The sequence below is a fragment of the Corylus avellana genome, chromosome ca5 (genome assembly GCF_901000735.1).
Source record: "Corylus avellana chromosome ca5, CavTom2PMs-1.0".
NCBI classification, from domain to species: domain Eukaryota; kingdom Viridiplantae; phylum Streptophyta; class Magnoliopsida; order Fagales; family Betulaceae; genus Corylus; species Corylus avellana.
The window spans coordinates 12,711,634-12,729,160 of NC_081545.1; the positions used below are offsets into that span (position 1 = coordinate 12,711,634).

At 33.3% G+C, this 17,527-nt stretch overlaps 1 protein-coding gene across 1 annotated transcript; it reads right to left on the reverse strand.

Moving 5' to 3' along the window:
• Positions 1-11,966: 11,966 nt before the first annotated feature.
• On the reverse strand, positions 11,967-14,449 carry LOC132181002 (ras-related protein RABA1f). Its single transcript, XM_059594039.1, has 2 exons — positions 14,027-14,449; positions 11,967-12,841 (listed from the first exon to the last, which is right to left on the reverse strand). The coding sequence occupies exons 1-2, from the start codon at positions 14,245-14,247 to the stop codon at positions 12,409-12,411; spliced, it is 654 nt and encodes a 217-aa protein (XP_059450022.1). The 5' UTR covers positions 14,248-14,449; the 3' UTR covers positions 11,967-12,408.
• Positions 14,450-17,527: the final 3,078 nt, after the last annotated feature.

Consider the following 17,527-nt stretch of genomic DNA (forward strand, 5'->3'; position numbering starts at 1 on the left):
GTAGATCTGATCCCACCGCGACCACTAAAACCCCGCCGCAGCAGTGGCGGATAGACACGAGGGCGGGGCAGGGGTGCCCGCCCCTGGTAATTTTTTTAAAAAAAAAAATTCAAGGATTTTTAAGTCAAATTTTTCCCCCTTTTAAGGCTTTAGCCCCTACAAAATATAGCCCAACCTAAGCTTTAGCACCTACAAAATATAGCCCTTTTTTTTTTTCTTATTGCAAATTAAAAAAATAATAATAAAAATAAAATAAAATAACTATGGCATGGGTTTCACTTTTCATAGCAAAAGCAATGAAGAAAAGCCATTTTAGACTCGATCTAAACAAAAATAAACAAAAAAAATTATAAATCTCACCCTAACCCTTTGTAACCCAAACAGCAGATTAGGAAAAACAAAAGAAAGTTTAGAAGTTAGAGGAACTAAGAGTAAAGAGTCTGAGCTTTTCTGCTTCTGCTGCTGCGCCGCTGCCCAGAGGGACTGAGAGTTGAGCTTTTCCCTAAGCTTTTCGCTGGGCCTGACTTTGAGTAACGGTGAGTCATTTTCTGCACTCTGAGCAGCTGAGCTTCGTTTCCTTCAATTCCTTGCTTGTAGAGACAATACTAGAGTATCATGTATATATATATATAAAAGCCGAATCCCTCTCAGAAGTGCTTAAATATTGTGACATGTGGCGTGAACCATTTTTACTTAGTGTTAAACCAGTTTTTTAAGAGTAAACCAACTTTTACTTTAAGAACTTGTTCATTAAATTAGTGTAATTAATAATGTTTAATTTTATTTGAAGAATTTTCCATATATAAACTATTCAATAAACACTACAAGAAAATTGGTCTTTAGCGACCATATTTTTAGCGACGACTCAAAAGTCGTCGCTATTTCTAAATATTAGCGACGACAATTTCTTGTCGTCGCCAATTCCATAAAAAAAAAATGTGTAAACAGCGACGACTAGATGTCGTCGCTGATATGCAGTCACTAATGGCGAAATAATATTTTTCCCCAGGCGTGAAAAGGCGCGCCAAAAAATTTGTGACGAGGGTTCCGATCATTAGTGACGACCCCTGTCGTCACTAATAAGTATTTCAATTGGCAACGACAGTGTAGTCGCGAAATAACAAAGGAAAAAATCGAAATCCTAATTAGCGACGACTATGTCGTCGCTAATTGAAATACTTATTAGCGACAACAGGTGTCGTCGCTAATTAGTTTACGAAAAAAATTAATTTTTTTTTTAGGGACGACAATTGTCGTCCCTAAATTTCTTCATTGTTTGGTTGGGAACCTGTTGCTTTGTCTTGCCATGATTTACTGTATCAATTATGGTATGAAATTCCTCTATGCTGTGATACATGACGGACAATGTTCTTTTTCTACTACGTTTTTTCATGTTTGAGTAGCAACTGTTTGTCCAACTATGTGGTTATTATATTAGACACGCTTGTAGTTTTTAAGTGAGTTTTCTTGTCTAATATATGCTCTTCTTCTCTGTGCAATTACATATGGTATTGATGAGTCGTACAGGGTATCAGTTCTTACATCTGGAAAGCTTTTTTTGTAATCCTTTTTTTGCTGCTTAGCTATATATGAAGTTTAATTTCTCAATGAACATTGTTGTTGATGCATGCCTTCTTTGGCACTTGCTTAAAACTTGACAATTATGTAGTTTTCTCAGGCCATTTTTTAGACTTCTTCACTTGTAATTAATTCTGTTTCAAACCTTTTAACATATTTAATTAGAAAAAGAGTTCTTAAGTAAGCTTTAATATATTGTTATGTTTAGATCATTTATACCAAACAATTTAAAACATTAATCGGCCAAAAAGAAAAGTATTTGATGTTGATGACGACGATCATCAGCAACGACGACATTTGCTGTCACTAATGCATGCTAAATATTGTTGCTGAAATGTGCATCATCAGCGACGACATTTGTCGTCGCTGATATGTGCCTCATCAGCGACGACATTTGTCGTCGCTGATATGTTTGTCATCAGCAACGACATTTGTCGTCACTGATGCGTGTGTCATCAGCGACCAGCTTTTACAGTTATTAGCGACGACTTTTGTCGTCGCTGTTAATACTTATCAGCGACGACATTGCATGTCGTCGCTGTTTAGTCTTTAATGACGAACTACTTGCAACGACTGGGAGCGACGACCATAGTCGTCGCTGATGACCATCAGCGACGACCCGGGGTCGTCGCTAAAGACTGATTTTCCTATAGTGAAATTAAGTATTATTAATGTCAAAATCAAATAAGGAAACAAATAATACAAATCAAATTATGTATTATTATGTTTAATCACTTTAATATGTATATAACATAATAGAATAATGCTAAGGACCATTTTTTTATCCTCCTAAAGTTGATGTGGCTTTCAAAATTACCATTTGATCAAAATTCAAATATGATTCATCTAAAATTTAATGGTGATTTTAAAAGCCACATCAGCTTTACGAGGATAAAAAGATGATACAAAGATGATCCATAGCATTACTCAACATAATATTATATGTTATAGTTGAATTAGATGAACTAAATGATAGGATGTAGAAACAAAATAGAAAAAAAATTTCATTGCATTATTTTTTTAAGAAAATATATAATTGTATATTAATTATTAATTGTATAGATTGTTGGATTTTTACTCAACATAATGACTAGGTATTTATTTTTGATTTCATTAGCAAAAATAATCTTTATTAATAAAATATCTTACGAGCAATTATATATTCGATGTCAAAACCAAAGTGTAAAATCACAACGGTCATCTTGGTGCTAATTTTTGCTTAATGTCCATTAGTTTATAAAATCATTAATTGTTCGATATAACATGCTTCTTATTTGATATTTGCCCGAGGCCTTTTCGCCCATGAGATTTTTTATTTATTTGTATGATTTACCCGGATTTTCATATATTTTTTTAAAGTACTTTTTATGCCTTTTTTTTTTTTTTAACGCTTTTGAAAGCAAATGAAGCAAAAAAAAAAATTGATTATTATATAAAAAAAGGAACTTCGATACACCTAAGAGATAATTAAGATTGAATATAATGTAGAATGATTATTTGATTGCATTGTTGACTAAAAGAGTTTTTATTATTTTGCTATGTACTTTTTTTAAGGATCATAATTATATGGGTTTTATAATTTGTATGAAATATAATAAGTATAACACTAATAATATTAATGATTCTTATTAACTTTCTATTAATGCTTTGATAATCACAATCCAAGTTTTCTTTTCACTATTTTTTTTCTTTATATTTTTCATTTTAAACTAAACATATGGGAACAAATATTTTAACATGTTTTAATTTATATGGATTAAACTAATTAAAGTTAAAGGCCTTACGATATATAATAAAATTTTATGCGACTTATACATTTATACAATGTTTTGTGTATGATTGTGTGTCATTATATTGAGTAATATATTGGTGTATAACATTTAGTATGTCTTTTTATTTAAAAGCGCTTGATAGATTTTTTTTTTTTTTTTTTTTTTTTTTTGTTTACGGCCTATAATGAAAAGTTTGATAGAGATGTGTTTAAATTTTGAAATTAAACTATAATAAAGAATCTCGCTCATATTTTTTTCTACAACCAAAGTACTTTTTCGAATGTTCATAATTTTGAGTTTTATTTGTGTTGAAATCTAATAAGTATGACACCAATAATATTAGAGATTCTTTCTAATTTTATATTAATGTTTTGATTAAGCAAAATTCAAGTTTTCCTCTTGTAACTATGAAAAGTAAATTTCATAATACTTATGAAAAGTACGATTATAATATTTTTAAATTTTATAATTAAATTGTAAAGAAGAATCCCGCGCATTACTCGAATTATAAGCTAATATATATATATAATATATGTGCAGTTGGGAAGTGGCCCAAGTGGTAGTGGGAATCAATTGTTTCCGTGTTTCAGTTTAACACACATAAATTATATATTACATGTTGTTGCAGTAGAATATATATATACTTGAGATTGGCAATAATCAACAAGTTTCAAACTTCAGTAGATTATTGTCAATCTCAGGTATGGTATTTGTTATTGTTTGTTCTTTTTATTCATACATTTTTTGTTGATTTGTTAGATTCATAGCTATTGGAATATGCTAATAATTTTATTATAATATCATTAGAGTATGTGTCATTAGTGTGATAAGTATTAAAACTAATAGATAAATAATTTTTTTAGGTTTTCAAAAAATCTTAGATTGCATGGGCAAATCAAAAACAATTGATGCATTTTTTAAGAAAAAAGATGTTGATTCAAATTCTAAAATGTCTTCCTCGACATCGAATCCCCAAACTTTAGCCTTGAGCGCCCTTCTGAGATGTCAAGAATTGAATCTCAAGTAGTTGAGTCAATTGACATTTCTACTCTACAACATGATCTAGGGTTACGTCCTCAAGTTAATCCTAAATTTGGAGAGTAGTAATAAATTTGGATGGACAAAAACAGAAAACAAGAATTAAAAGATAACAAAAAAAAATCCAAAATTATTTTATTATTTTAACGTCTCCCCTCCTATACTCAATTCCTGGATCTGCCACTGTCGCCGCCCATGCCAGGATCTCTAAGCATCACTGATCGGAGAGAGAGAGAGATGGAGAGAGACAGAGAGGGGGAGAGATACCCGTCCACCGCCCATGCCCACGCTGCCATCCAAGCCAAACCCCGCCACTCAGAGCTACTGGAGAGAGAGAGAGAGAGAGAGAGAGAGAGAGAGAAAGAGAGACGGAGAGAACCTGAGAGAGAGGGAGAAAGATACCGGGCAGTGTGGCTAGCGGTGGGCGGTGGCGGCAAGTGAAGATTGTCTTATTAGGATTTTGTTTTTAAGAATAAAAGAGGAAGAATCATGTGTTTTGTTAGCATGTTATTATTTTGTTCCCATTTGTTCCCGACTGATGTATCAGCTTCTGAATGGTGGGCACAAAACCCTTGGTTTGTGCAAAGACCGCATTGAAGTTATACTCTAAACTTTTAAATTTGAGTAAATCCTATAAATTATAGGACCAATTACAAAATTCCATATAGACTTGACACCAAAGAAGAGTTTGACCCAATACTTTATTCCTGTCCTAGTTGATCCCGAGTTCCTCCTAGATACATGGCTTATATACCCGGCTCAACATTCTTGGAAAACAATCAAATCGAGGGTCCGGAGAAGAATTGGCCATTTAATCCTAAAAACTAATGGAGATTGTTAATAGTTTCTTCAATTTTTGTTATTTGCCCTCGAAATTCGTTTGTTATAATAAGGGCATGATCACATGCTTCCTTTTTTTTTTTAATAAAATAAAAAAAATAAAAAAATAAAAACTCTTTATAATCACATGACTAAAATATATAAGTTGTTATGAATGCATTCATGCATTTGGTGGATGACCATTTAGTTCCATCTCTTGGAATTCTACACATTCATGTCATCTTTTAAAATTCCTATAACATCCATGTAATAAATTGATTAACCCTTTTGTTTCATATTCCCCCTTTCATATTCCTTAACCTCCCATTATGATTCCATGCCTATAAAATGGAGTATTGAGTTGTATGTAAATCACACAATAATATAGAAGAATCATACATAGTTCTTGTTCTTGAAGAACTAGTTTCACATATTGCAATCTCTTTATTTTGTCTTGTTATTTCCTTTGATTTTACAACACGTTATCAGCACGAATCTCTAGCCAATTATTGTGTTCTTTTGATCTTCAACATCAAAAGCTATCCGTGAGCTATTCTCAATTCATTGTAAGTTTCTTTAACGTTTAGTAATCTTATTATCTATTTTAATTAACATTCTAACATTTGCATATCCATATGAGATTTATATGAACTAGAATTTTATCATACTAATGCTATGAATATAATGTCTTATAGTTTATATTTGAAAATTTTTGGTTTGCGTATAATATCACTTAATTTTAAATAATGTTTATTTATTTAATTCTTGATATATTTTTGTATAGATAATGTCAAATCTTACAAAACTTGAGTTTGTCGCTCTTGAGGTTTCTGGCAAAAATTACTTATCTTGGATCCTTGATGCTGAGATCCATCTTGAAGCTATGAATCTTGGAAATACTATTAAGGAAGATAATCAAGCATCCCAGCAGGATCGTGCTAAAGCAATGATTTTTCTTCGTCATCATCTGCATGAAGAATTAAAAATTGAGTACCTTACGGTAAAGGATCCCATGACTTTGTGGAATAATTTAAGGGAGAGATACGAGCACCAGAAGACAGTTATCCTCCCAAAAGCTCGTTATGATTGGATGCACCTGAGGTTGCAAGATTTTAAGAGTGTCAGTGACTATAACTCTGCACTCTTTAAAATCAGCTCACAATTAAAACTGTGTGGAGAAAAAGTCACTGATGTGAATATGTTAGAAAAAACATATACGACATTTCATGCCTCGAATGTGCTCCTGCAGCAGCAATATCGAGAGCGTAATTTCACAAGATATTCTGAACTGATATCTTGTCTTCTAGTGGCTGAGCAAAATAATGAGCTATTAATGAAAAATCATCAATCTCGTCCAAAGGGTTCTACACCATTTCCTGAAGCAAATGGAACCTCATTTCATGGTAATAAAGGAAACCGTGGTCGTGGACGTGGACGTGGTAGAAAAAATTATAGAGGTCAAGGGGAACGTACTCATAATTCTTACAAAAGAAATACCCCATACCACCAGAAGTGGAACCACACTGAGGCGAAACAAAATGAAAACAAAGGTTTACAGAATAAACCTATAAAGAACTATGAAGATAAATGTTACAGGTGTGGTATGAAAGGACATTGGTCTCATACCTGTCGTACGCCTAAACATCTGGTAGACCTATATCAAGCCTTCATAAAAGAAAAGGGGATTGAAATGAATTTTGCTAATTACAATAATCCTGAAGATTCTCCAATTTTTCTTGATACTCTAAATTGAGAGGGTAGCACTCATCTTGATGTTTCTGATTTCTTTGTAAACTCTAACACAAATACTGATCTTCTAATTGGTGATGAATATGTCTACAACAATTAATATGTTTTCTTTATGTCTTAATTACAGTATGTTTACATTGTCAAATTTAATTGTGTTTTGTTATTTTCTTTTTGATTAATGAAATTTTAATATTATTTTGTTTATATATAGAGGTATGGGTCATATTGATGGAATGATTAATTCCAAGATGATTGGTGAAGATTTGTGTCTAGCAGACAGTTGTACAACGCACACAATCCTTAGAGATAAGAAATATTTTCAATACTTGATATTAAACAAAGCTAGTGTCAATACAATATCAGGTTCATCAAACCTAATCGAAGGCTCTGGAAGAGCGAATATCATATTGCCAAAAAGAACAAAATTTTGTATTGATGATGCTTTGTATTCTTCTAAATCTAGAAGAAATTTAATCAGTTTTAAAGATATTCGTCTAAATGGTTATCATGTTGAAACCACTAATGAAGGTAGTGATGAATATCTTTATATTACTTCAACAATTTCGGGCCAGAAGCTCATATTGGAAAAACTGCCTGCTTTCTCTTCCGGGTTATATTATACAACCATAAGAACAATTGAATCACATGTTGTGATGCACCAGAAGTGCTCTAATCCAAAGATGTTTATGCTTTGGCATGATCGTCTTGGACATCCAGGAACAATTATGATGCGTCGAATAATTGAGAACTCTAATGGGCATCCCTTAAAGAACCAGAAGATTCTTTTACCAAGTGATTATCCTTGTGCTGCATGTTCTCAAGGTAAACTTGTTATCAAACCATCCCCTTCTAAGGTAATTGTTGAATCTCCATCATTTTTACAAAGGATTCAAGGGGATATATGTGGGCCGATTCACCCTCCATGTGGGCCATTTAGATATTTTATGGTTTTAATAGATGCATCATCTAGGTGGTCACATGTTTGCTTGCTTTCTACTCGTAATGTTGCATTTGCTAGACTTCTTTCTCAAATAATTAGATTACGAGCACAATTTCCTGATTATCCAATTCAATCTATTCGGATGGATAATGCGGGTGAATTTACATCTCAAGCATTTTATGATTATTGAATGTCAATTGGAATTAACATTGAACATGTTGTTGCTCATACTCATACTCAAAATGGTTTAGCTGAATCGTTTATTAAACGACTTCAGTTAATTGCTCGACATTTACTTATGAAAACAAAATTACATGTTTCTGCTTGGGGACATGCAATATTACACGCTGCATCATTAGTTCGGATCAGACCAACAGCTTACCAAAAATATTCCCCTTTGCAACTTGCATTTGGTCAACCACCAAATATTTTTCATTTTCGTATTTTTTGTTGTGCTGTATATGTTCCAATTGCACCACCTCAACGCACTAAGATGGGACCTCAACATAGACTTGGAATTTATGTTGGTTTTGATTCTCCTTCTATCATTAGATATCTTGAGCCTTTAACTAGTGATGTTTTTAAAGCACGTTTTGAAGATTGTCATTTTGATGAAAGCATATTTCCATCACTAGGGAGAGAAAAGTCGTTGCTAGGAGCACGACAAGAAATCACTTGGAATAATTCGACGTTATCTTATTTTGATCCTCATACAAATCAATATGAACTAGAAGTTCAGAAGATCATTCATTTGCAGAGTATTGCAAATCAATTGCCGGATGCATTTACTGACAACAAGAAAATAATTAAGTCTCACATTCCAGCTGCTAATACTTCAGCGAAGATAGAAGTCCCTGTAGGACAATTAATTAATACAGCAGCAAATGAGTCTAAGGCACGCCTGAAGCGTAGAAGACCTATTGGTGCAAAGGATAAGATTCCCCGGAAGAGAAAAGCACAAGGAAATGAAATCGGGGCTCCTGAAGAGGCCTTACCCACAAAACAGGCAACGAAAATTGATCCATCCAAACTTTCTGTACAAAATTCTCCTGGAAATGAATTCCCCGAAGAGGAATCTCCTGAAGAGTTACCCCCTGAAGAGGAACAGGTACCTGAAAATAATGAGATCTCAATAAATTATGTAAGTACAGAAGAAATATTGGATAGAAATAAAATTGTTGTCGACAACATATTTTCATTTAAAATTGCATTTGACATTACCAGAAGTAATGATGATATTGAACCACAAACCGTCGAAGAATGTCGACGTAGAAATGATTGGCCAATGTGGAAGGAAGCAATTCAGGCAGAATTGAACTCACTAGCAAAACGTGAAGTATTTGGACTTGTAGTCCAAACACCTGAAGGTGTATCGCCTGTTGGATACAAGTGGGTATTTGTACGAAAACGAAATGAGAAAAATGAAATTGTGAGATATAAAGCAAGACTTGTTGCACAAGGTTTCCTGCAGAAACCTGGTATTGATTATGAAGAAACGTATTCTCCTATAATGGATGCAATTACATTTAGATTTTTTATTAACTTGGTAGTTACAGAAAGTTTGGATATGCGTGTAATGGATGTGGTTACAGCATATTTATATGGATCACTTGATAATGATATATATATGAAAATCCCTGAAGGATACAAAATGCCTGAAGCATATAATTCGAAATCTCGAAGTATTTATTCTATCAAGCTACAAAGATCTTTATACGGGTTAAAGCAATCCAGACGCATGTGGTACAATCGTCTTAGTGAATATCTATTTGAAAGAAGGATTTGAGAATAATCCAATTTGTCCATGTGTTTTCATTAAGAAATCAGAATCGGGATTTGCCATTATTGCAGTTTATGTAGATGATTTAAATCTTGTTAAGACTCCAGAAGAGCTCATAAAAACTGCCACTTATTTAAAAAATGAGTTTGAGATGAAAGATCTTGGAAAGACAAAATTTTGTCTTGGCTTACAGATTGAACATTTTTCAAATGGAATTATTGTTCATCAGTCAACATACACAGAAAAAGTCCTGAAGCACTTTTACATGGAGAAAGCTCATCCTTTGAGCACTCCAATGGTTGTTCGATCACTTGATGTGAAAAAGGACCATTTTCGCCCTCGAGAAGATGACGAAGAAATTCTTGATCCTGAAGTACCATATCTTAGTGCAATTGGTGCGCTAATGTATCTTGCAAATTGCACACGACCTGATATAGCATTTTCAGTTAATTTACTAGCAAGATACAGCTCTGCACCAACTCGAAGGCATTGGAATGGGGTCAAACATGTTCTACGTTATCTTCGTGGAACAACTGACATGGGATTATTTTATTCAAGAAGTTCAAATTCACAATTAGTTGGATATGCAGATGCAGGTTTTCTTTCTGATCCGCATAAAGGTAGATCTCAAACAGGATATCTATTTACATGTGGAAGTACTGCTATTTCATGGAAATCTGTCAAGCAAACACTTGTTGCTACTTCTTCAAATCACTCAGAGATTATTGCAATTCATGAAGCAAGTCGGGAATGCATATGGCTAAGATCAGTAATTCAACACATTCGAGAAAAGTGTGGTTTATCCACAATCAAAGATAGCCCGACAATATTATATGAAGATAATGCTGCTTGTATCACACAGATCAGAGGAGGATATATTAAGAGTGATAGAACCAAACACATTTCACCAAAGTTCTTTTATACATATGAGCTCCAGAAGAGTGGTGATATTGATGTTAAACAGATACGATCAAGTGACAATTTGGCAGATATATTTACCAAAGCATTACCAACTGCAACATTTAAGAAGTTGGTGAATAACATTGGAATGCGCCGACTGAAGGATCTTTCATCATAAACAATTAAAGCTTTTCATGCTAATGAGGGGGAGTAAAATGATTATGATAATTGTACTCTTTTTCCTTCGCTAAGGTTTTTCCCACTGAGTTTTCCTTTGCAAGGTTTTAATAAGGCAATCCTAAAGCATACGAAGCCACACAAGAATATTGTACTCTTTTTCCTTCGCCACAGGTTTTTTCCCACTGGGTTTTCCTTGGCAAGGTTTTAACGAGGCATATTCTTAGTGTATGGTCATCCAAGGGGGAGTGTTATGAATGCATTCATGCATTTGGTGGATGACCATTTAGTTCCATCTCTTGGAATTCTACACATTCATGTCATCTTTTAAAATTCCTATAACATCCATGTAATAAATTGATTAACCCTTTTATTTCATATTCCCCCTTTCATATTCCTTAACCTCCCATTATGATTCCATGCCTATAAAAGGGAGTATTGAGTTGTATGTAAATCACACAATAATATAGAAGAATCATACATAGTTCTTGTTCTTGAAGAACTAGTTTCACATATTGCAATCTCTTTATTTTATCTTGTTATTTCCTTTGATTTTACAACATAAGTTAATGTTGAATATTAATCAGGAAAAAATTTCACCAATGTGGATAAATGGATCTTGTATATCCAGCTGGACCAGCTCTCCTCCTCCTTTCCTTTTCTTTGCCATATTTCTCTATTAAATTATCAATTCCCTCACTTAAAAGTTGTTATCTTTAATGTTGTTCATGATTGTAGACACACTTTTTAAAACATTTAAATAATGTGACATTACATTCATTAAATTCAAATGAAATTGAGAGAATCTTTGCAAAATAAAGGAGGCCAAAAAATTATGGTAGAACATGAAACCATGAATAAACTGCATGTTAGTCACGCAGAAGCCACTTTAAGAACACCAAAAGTCACGTTTCAGGAACTTCAGTCACAACAATGGACACCATTTGCAGTAAATGATGACATGAATGGAATTCAATGGCTACCATCTGGATGTATGCTATTCATATCTTTTCACACACATTCACTGCATTCAATTAAGACACTGCACCAACCTGAATAATTTAAAAACAAAAATAAGTACAAAGAACAAAAGATAAAGATCAATGTTCATGGCATCACTATCCGAGCCACACCATTCAATCAATCTTTCGTGGCTCTTGATTCAACATCAATCAAGCAAATAACCAGTAGAGTGAAAAAGAACAAAGGAAACAAACCAAACTTGAAGCAAACGTGAATTTTAATACCATATAGTAAATCAATCAAATACAAGAACACAATTATCCCAAAACACCTCAAAATTCCAATCTGACGCAATCAAATGTAACCTAATCTAAGGGACAAGTACCAGCTATGAACTAAAATAACACTCCAAAAGGTGAAATAGAAAAGGAAGGGGAAAAATATTAAGAAGAGACAGAGAATGAGTAGCTTGCACCAAAGGCAGAGAGAATGAACTAATTGCCAGGGCCTTTAGCATAACTCCAACAAGATTTCTAGAGCCTTGGTTTACCTCATAACACCATAACTATGCATTCTATGTGGTCTCATTCTATGATGTAACAACGACATGTGTTATAAACCACATAGGAACCTAAAATTTTGAAACAGAGGAAACTATTTTAGAGCACCAGGAATTTCAAGATTTGTTACTGCTATGCAGAGCAGCATCCAACTTTTTTCACAGCTGATACATCATCTTTACTGCCAACATTAATAGTCTGTCCCTTAGGCAAGGCTGCCGGGTCTTCCCCAATGTCAAGAGCCTTCTTGCTGACTACACGATATATCTGAGTGAGCACTTCAGTGAAGGCATTTTCCACATTCAAGGACTCTAGGGCAGAGGTCTCCATGAAAAAAGTATTTTCTCTCTCCGCAAACGCAGTGGCATCCTCAGTTGAAACTGCACGCAAGTGACGCAAATCTGCTTTGTTTCCAACAAGCATGATCACAATGTTGGAATCAGTATGATCACGAAGCTCCTTTAGCCATCTCTCCACGTTCTCAAAAGTGACATGTCTAGTGACATCATAAACAAGCAATGCACCAACAGCTCCTCGGTAGTATGCACTTGTGATTGCACGGTATCTGTGGCAAAGAAAATCAAATGAGACAAAGGTCCACTCTCTTCCAAAAATAGATAACATGGTATCGACAGTCACAGTAAATTATTTCTGTTCCACAAATAAAGGAAATGAGTTTATTTAGCAAACAAGTAGAAGGTATAAACAAGTTATTTCCTTCTAGAATAGAGGAAAATCCAAAGTAAAGTACCAAAATTAAAAAAAAAAAAAATGAAGAAGAAGAAGAAGAAGAAGCTAGAGTATAAGATTAGTCAGTGCGTTAAGATGGAAATAATAACCACGAAATGCAAGAAAAATAAGGGATTTTAAGACCCCAAAAAGCAACAACAATCACTTCACAACTATTCAGCTTAGTTTTTAGATGAAAATATTTTTCCTTTCGTATTTTGGAACCAAAACATCATTAAAACAATAGGTAAAAAAATTTATTTAGTTTTATCTCTTTATTGCAAGAAGTATCATCAATTGCCCAAAATTGCCTGAAATTGTATCTCTTAAACCTTAAAAGATTTCTTTTCCACCCAAAACCCACCCTTCACCGTATCACAAGTATATGGTGATATCTGACCAATTATGTTACGCCCAAAAGTAGCCAAGCCATTGGCTGTCCTAATTGATTCAGCATATAGATTAATGAGCCCAACTCCAAAAAATTGAAACAGAAACCACAATCCCCATATATGTTCAATTCAACCTAGAAAGAAATCAATTTCATCCCACTTTGAAGGCCACTCTTTTAATCAAATGTGTTATGTCATAATTATCCGACCATGAATTTCCTTCCATCTTTCACAAAAACAAATTAAAATAAAATAATACAAAAACAAAAATGTTGCATGTTGATGGCCCTAATTCCATGAAAAGGAAATGGAAAACAAATCAATGAGAACGAAATGGAAAGCGAAACTAATTAATTAACATTTACTCATTCGTGACAAAATAAAAGCCTAAACAATCAAAACCCAGGAAAATTCTAAAAAAACATTCACTGCCCATTAATCCATCACACAAAATCAACACCTTCCACGCATTGCCAACAACCCAATTATCCAAAAAACCCCAGGTCCCACATTCAACGTTGCAAAAAAACTCAAGATCCACATTAAAAAACCCATCAAAAAATTTGAAACAAAAATGAGAAAAACAAAACAAATAGACAGAGACGAGAAAAAATGATGATGGGATCGACCTTTCTTGGCCGGCGGTGTCCCAAATCTGGGCCTTGACGACCTTATCGTCGACGTGAATGCTTCGGGTGGCGAATTCAACGCCGATGGTGGACTTGGACTCGAGGCTGAACTCGTTTCTGGTGAACCTGGAAAGCAGATTGGACTTGCCGACGCCGGAGTCGCCGATTAGCACCACCTTGAATAGGTAATCGTAGTCATCGTCCGCTCTATACGCCCCCATAAGAGTTTTCTTAGCTGTTTCTTTTTGGGGACTTGCTGTAAGGAAATTTGAGATTTGAAATTAAAAGTGCATGAAATTTGGGATTTAGGTTTATATGGAACGGGATAAGGGAATTGTTTTTGAATTTGGAAATCTTCGCATTTAGGAGAGACAGACAGACAGACAGGCAGAGAGGAATTCAAAGTTCAAATGGGTAAACAAATAGCTCAGAGAAAAATGGTTAAATCAAATATTCAATAAGGATCCGTTTGGGCTTTGGTTTTTTATTTCAAAATATGGGATTTAAAAATATGTGATTTGCAAATTTTGTTTTTAAAAAATAGATAAATGTGAAATTAGTTTTCGTGGTGGTTCGCATAAATTACAAATTGCTTACTGCGGTATAAAAATTAATTCAAAAGTCAAAATAATAATTTAGTTCGAAAAATGTTAGGTGTCATTTTAGTGTTCTTTTAGTGCCCTCCCAACTGTGATGTGACTTTTAAAATTACCAATAAATTAAAGTCAATAATGATAAATTCAAATTTAACGATGATTTTAAAAGCCACATTATAGTTGAGAGGATACCAGAAAGAACACTAGAAAAGTACCTAGCATTTCTCATTTAGTCCTTATAGTTAAATTTAGTTAAAATATTTTACGCATTCCATTAGTGTGCCACATTAGCACTAAAAAGCTAATAACATGTGTCACTCTAAATAAAAAATAAATACATATATTAAAAATATATAAATATATAAAACTTGAAATATTTTTTTTTTAAAATATAGTTAAAGCATTTGACAAGTAGTTTGGTATTTAAAATCGTACCTAAATCTTTAAAATTATATGTTTCAAAAAAAAAGGCACCCCTTACTTGAGAGGTGAAGACAAAATTTTTTTTTTTTTCACATTTTCAACTCGTAAATTTTAAAAAGTGTATTCTCAAACAATATATTTTTTTGTAATTTAATTTAGGATGGGATTTTGGTTTGCGCACCCTAAGTGGAGTACAACTTTATTACTATCTTCTTATTTTTAATGATTGTAGGTTTAAGAATCTATGCTTTTTTTTTTTCTTTTTTCTTTTTTCTCTAAAATTAGGAAAATGGATACAATTTTATTTCATATGCTTTTAACAAAAAGTGAAAATTTGCTATATGAGTTGGTATTTGGATTTTTTCCAGTTTATTTGAGAAGTTAATTCTTGTAAAAGGGACAAATTTGTCATTCTTGTTATAAGAACAGACTCCTCTCCGGTTCAAATGACAGTCTTAAAAACTTGTATTCGGGTGAAAACAGTGCTACAACCAAATGTTTAATGTAACATTCTCTTTGCAAGTTGCAAACAGTAAACATTATAATTCTCCTAAACTAAATGCATTTTTGAAATTCAGAAGAAATGGAAATAAATAATTGCTATAGTTGTTCCAAGGGGTTGCTTTCATAAAAGCCCCCAAAAATAGACCAAGCAAAGAGTACCTTTTCCAAATACCATCCATACAAAAGGAACAAAGTCAAGGGCAAACAAAGACGGTGAACCTTTGTCCTTTTCACTATGTCATCATGGGATTGTTTGTCACCCATTTCTAATTTCAATTCCAATTTGTTTTTTTCTGTTTTTATTATTCATTTAATTTTGTTTTTCGATTAATTCCAGAGGACATGGATGTTAACCACCATACCTTTGCTTGTCATTGTCAATGAAGCACTTTAGCTGTTCAACAAAAAGCATAAGGCAATGGCATGCAATGCTTCTTTAACTGTGTTTTTTTTTTTACTTTGATAAAGGGGGGAAAATAGTTCATATCATCCAAATAAAGGAGCAGTTGAGTGGGTTTATTTACCGTTGATGAATTCAAAGAGTTGATGGCGGCTTTGTTAGGTCTTGTTGAATCAAATTGAAAAGTCTAGACTCCCAATAGAAAAGTATAGAAACAAACACCAAATAAATAAAATATTAAATACTCGAAAGTTGAGAACAACACGCAAAGTCATCCTTTTAGTTGAAACTGTCTAATTACTTTCTGAATAATTCTGCTCTTTGTATTAGATTTTTATGTAATATGAAAGGGTAGGGTAGCATTACTTTTAATTTAATTAAATACTTGGTCAATTCATTACATCCCATAAATATCCTCCCCAAATGTTCTAGAGCCTTTGGCCGCAGTTCTTTTTTATGCTAAACAATCTTGATTCTACCTGGCCGGTTATAACCGGTAACCGGCCAACCGCGTTTAAAATCAATTGGAAATAACCGGCCATCCTGATCCGGTTACCGATTTTTTGTATTTTAAAATACCTGGTTATAACCGGTAACCGAGTATATATATATATATATATATTTGCTTAAATACTTGTTTTTACTTTTTATTGTTTTCTTAATTAGTGTTTAATCTCATAAGAATGAGATTTGTAGCTGACATATGTAGATGTAGCTTTAATCTCATGTATTATGAAAGCTTTTAAAATGAATGTTAAGGGCATTTTTAAACATTAGATTTTCAGGTCCAAAAAGGCAAACGCACTCATAGCATATAGCTTTCTTTTAGGTTTTTATTTTTTTGAACAACCACAACAAAATCTAGTTTATTGAGCCAAAAAAAATCCCTAATTGTTTTTTAAAAAATGGCTAAAGCAGGCCCAAAAAGTAAGCACAATACCCAAATAGGCCCACAATTTCCAATATTTTAAAGACCCGGTTACCTGGTCCGGATAATTAGTTACCAACCGATAACCGATGGTTATTACAGAATCGATAATCATTAGCCAATTACCAGTTCCGATTTTCTAAATTGACTTACTGGCTACCTTGATTCCAATTAGCTGTTTTAGCCAATAACCGCTAACCAGAACTGGATTGACACCCCTAATTTTACCCCCATATGATACGCGACAGTAATTCCACTCCTTGAAATTCCAAGTGAATGAAAGTTGGTTGTAGAGAATATTAGTCCAGCAATCCTAAAGGCAAACAGCAAATTGCATTTCATATTACCCTAAACAAAGTTTCCTTCAACCTGGGTCAAATGAATTTTTTTTAATTCAATTTATTAAATTGATATGTATCTAAAACACGTGATTTTCACGTGTATTTTAAAAAAATCATATGCATTTTTAATAAAGTAAGTGATTTTCAAATGCAATTTTAAAACGAGTAACCACGCACAAATACATATATACAAAGCACTAGACATGGCAAGATTAAAAATCTACTAACTACAGGTTATGGTCAGAGGTAAGAAAAGCTTCACTAAAAAACTAAAACTGAAAAAGGGTGTGCTTTTGATATGACAAAAAA

Coding starts and splice junctions, on each gene's coding strand:
- LOC132181002 (XM_059594039.1), bottom strand. CDS start 14,247: ATGGGGGCGTATAGAGCGGACGATGACTACGATTACCTATTCAAGGTG. Junction 12,842..14,026: donor GACACCGCCGGCCAAGAAAG/GTCGATCCCATC, acceptor TCTTTGCCACAG/ATACCGTGCAATCACAAGTG.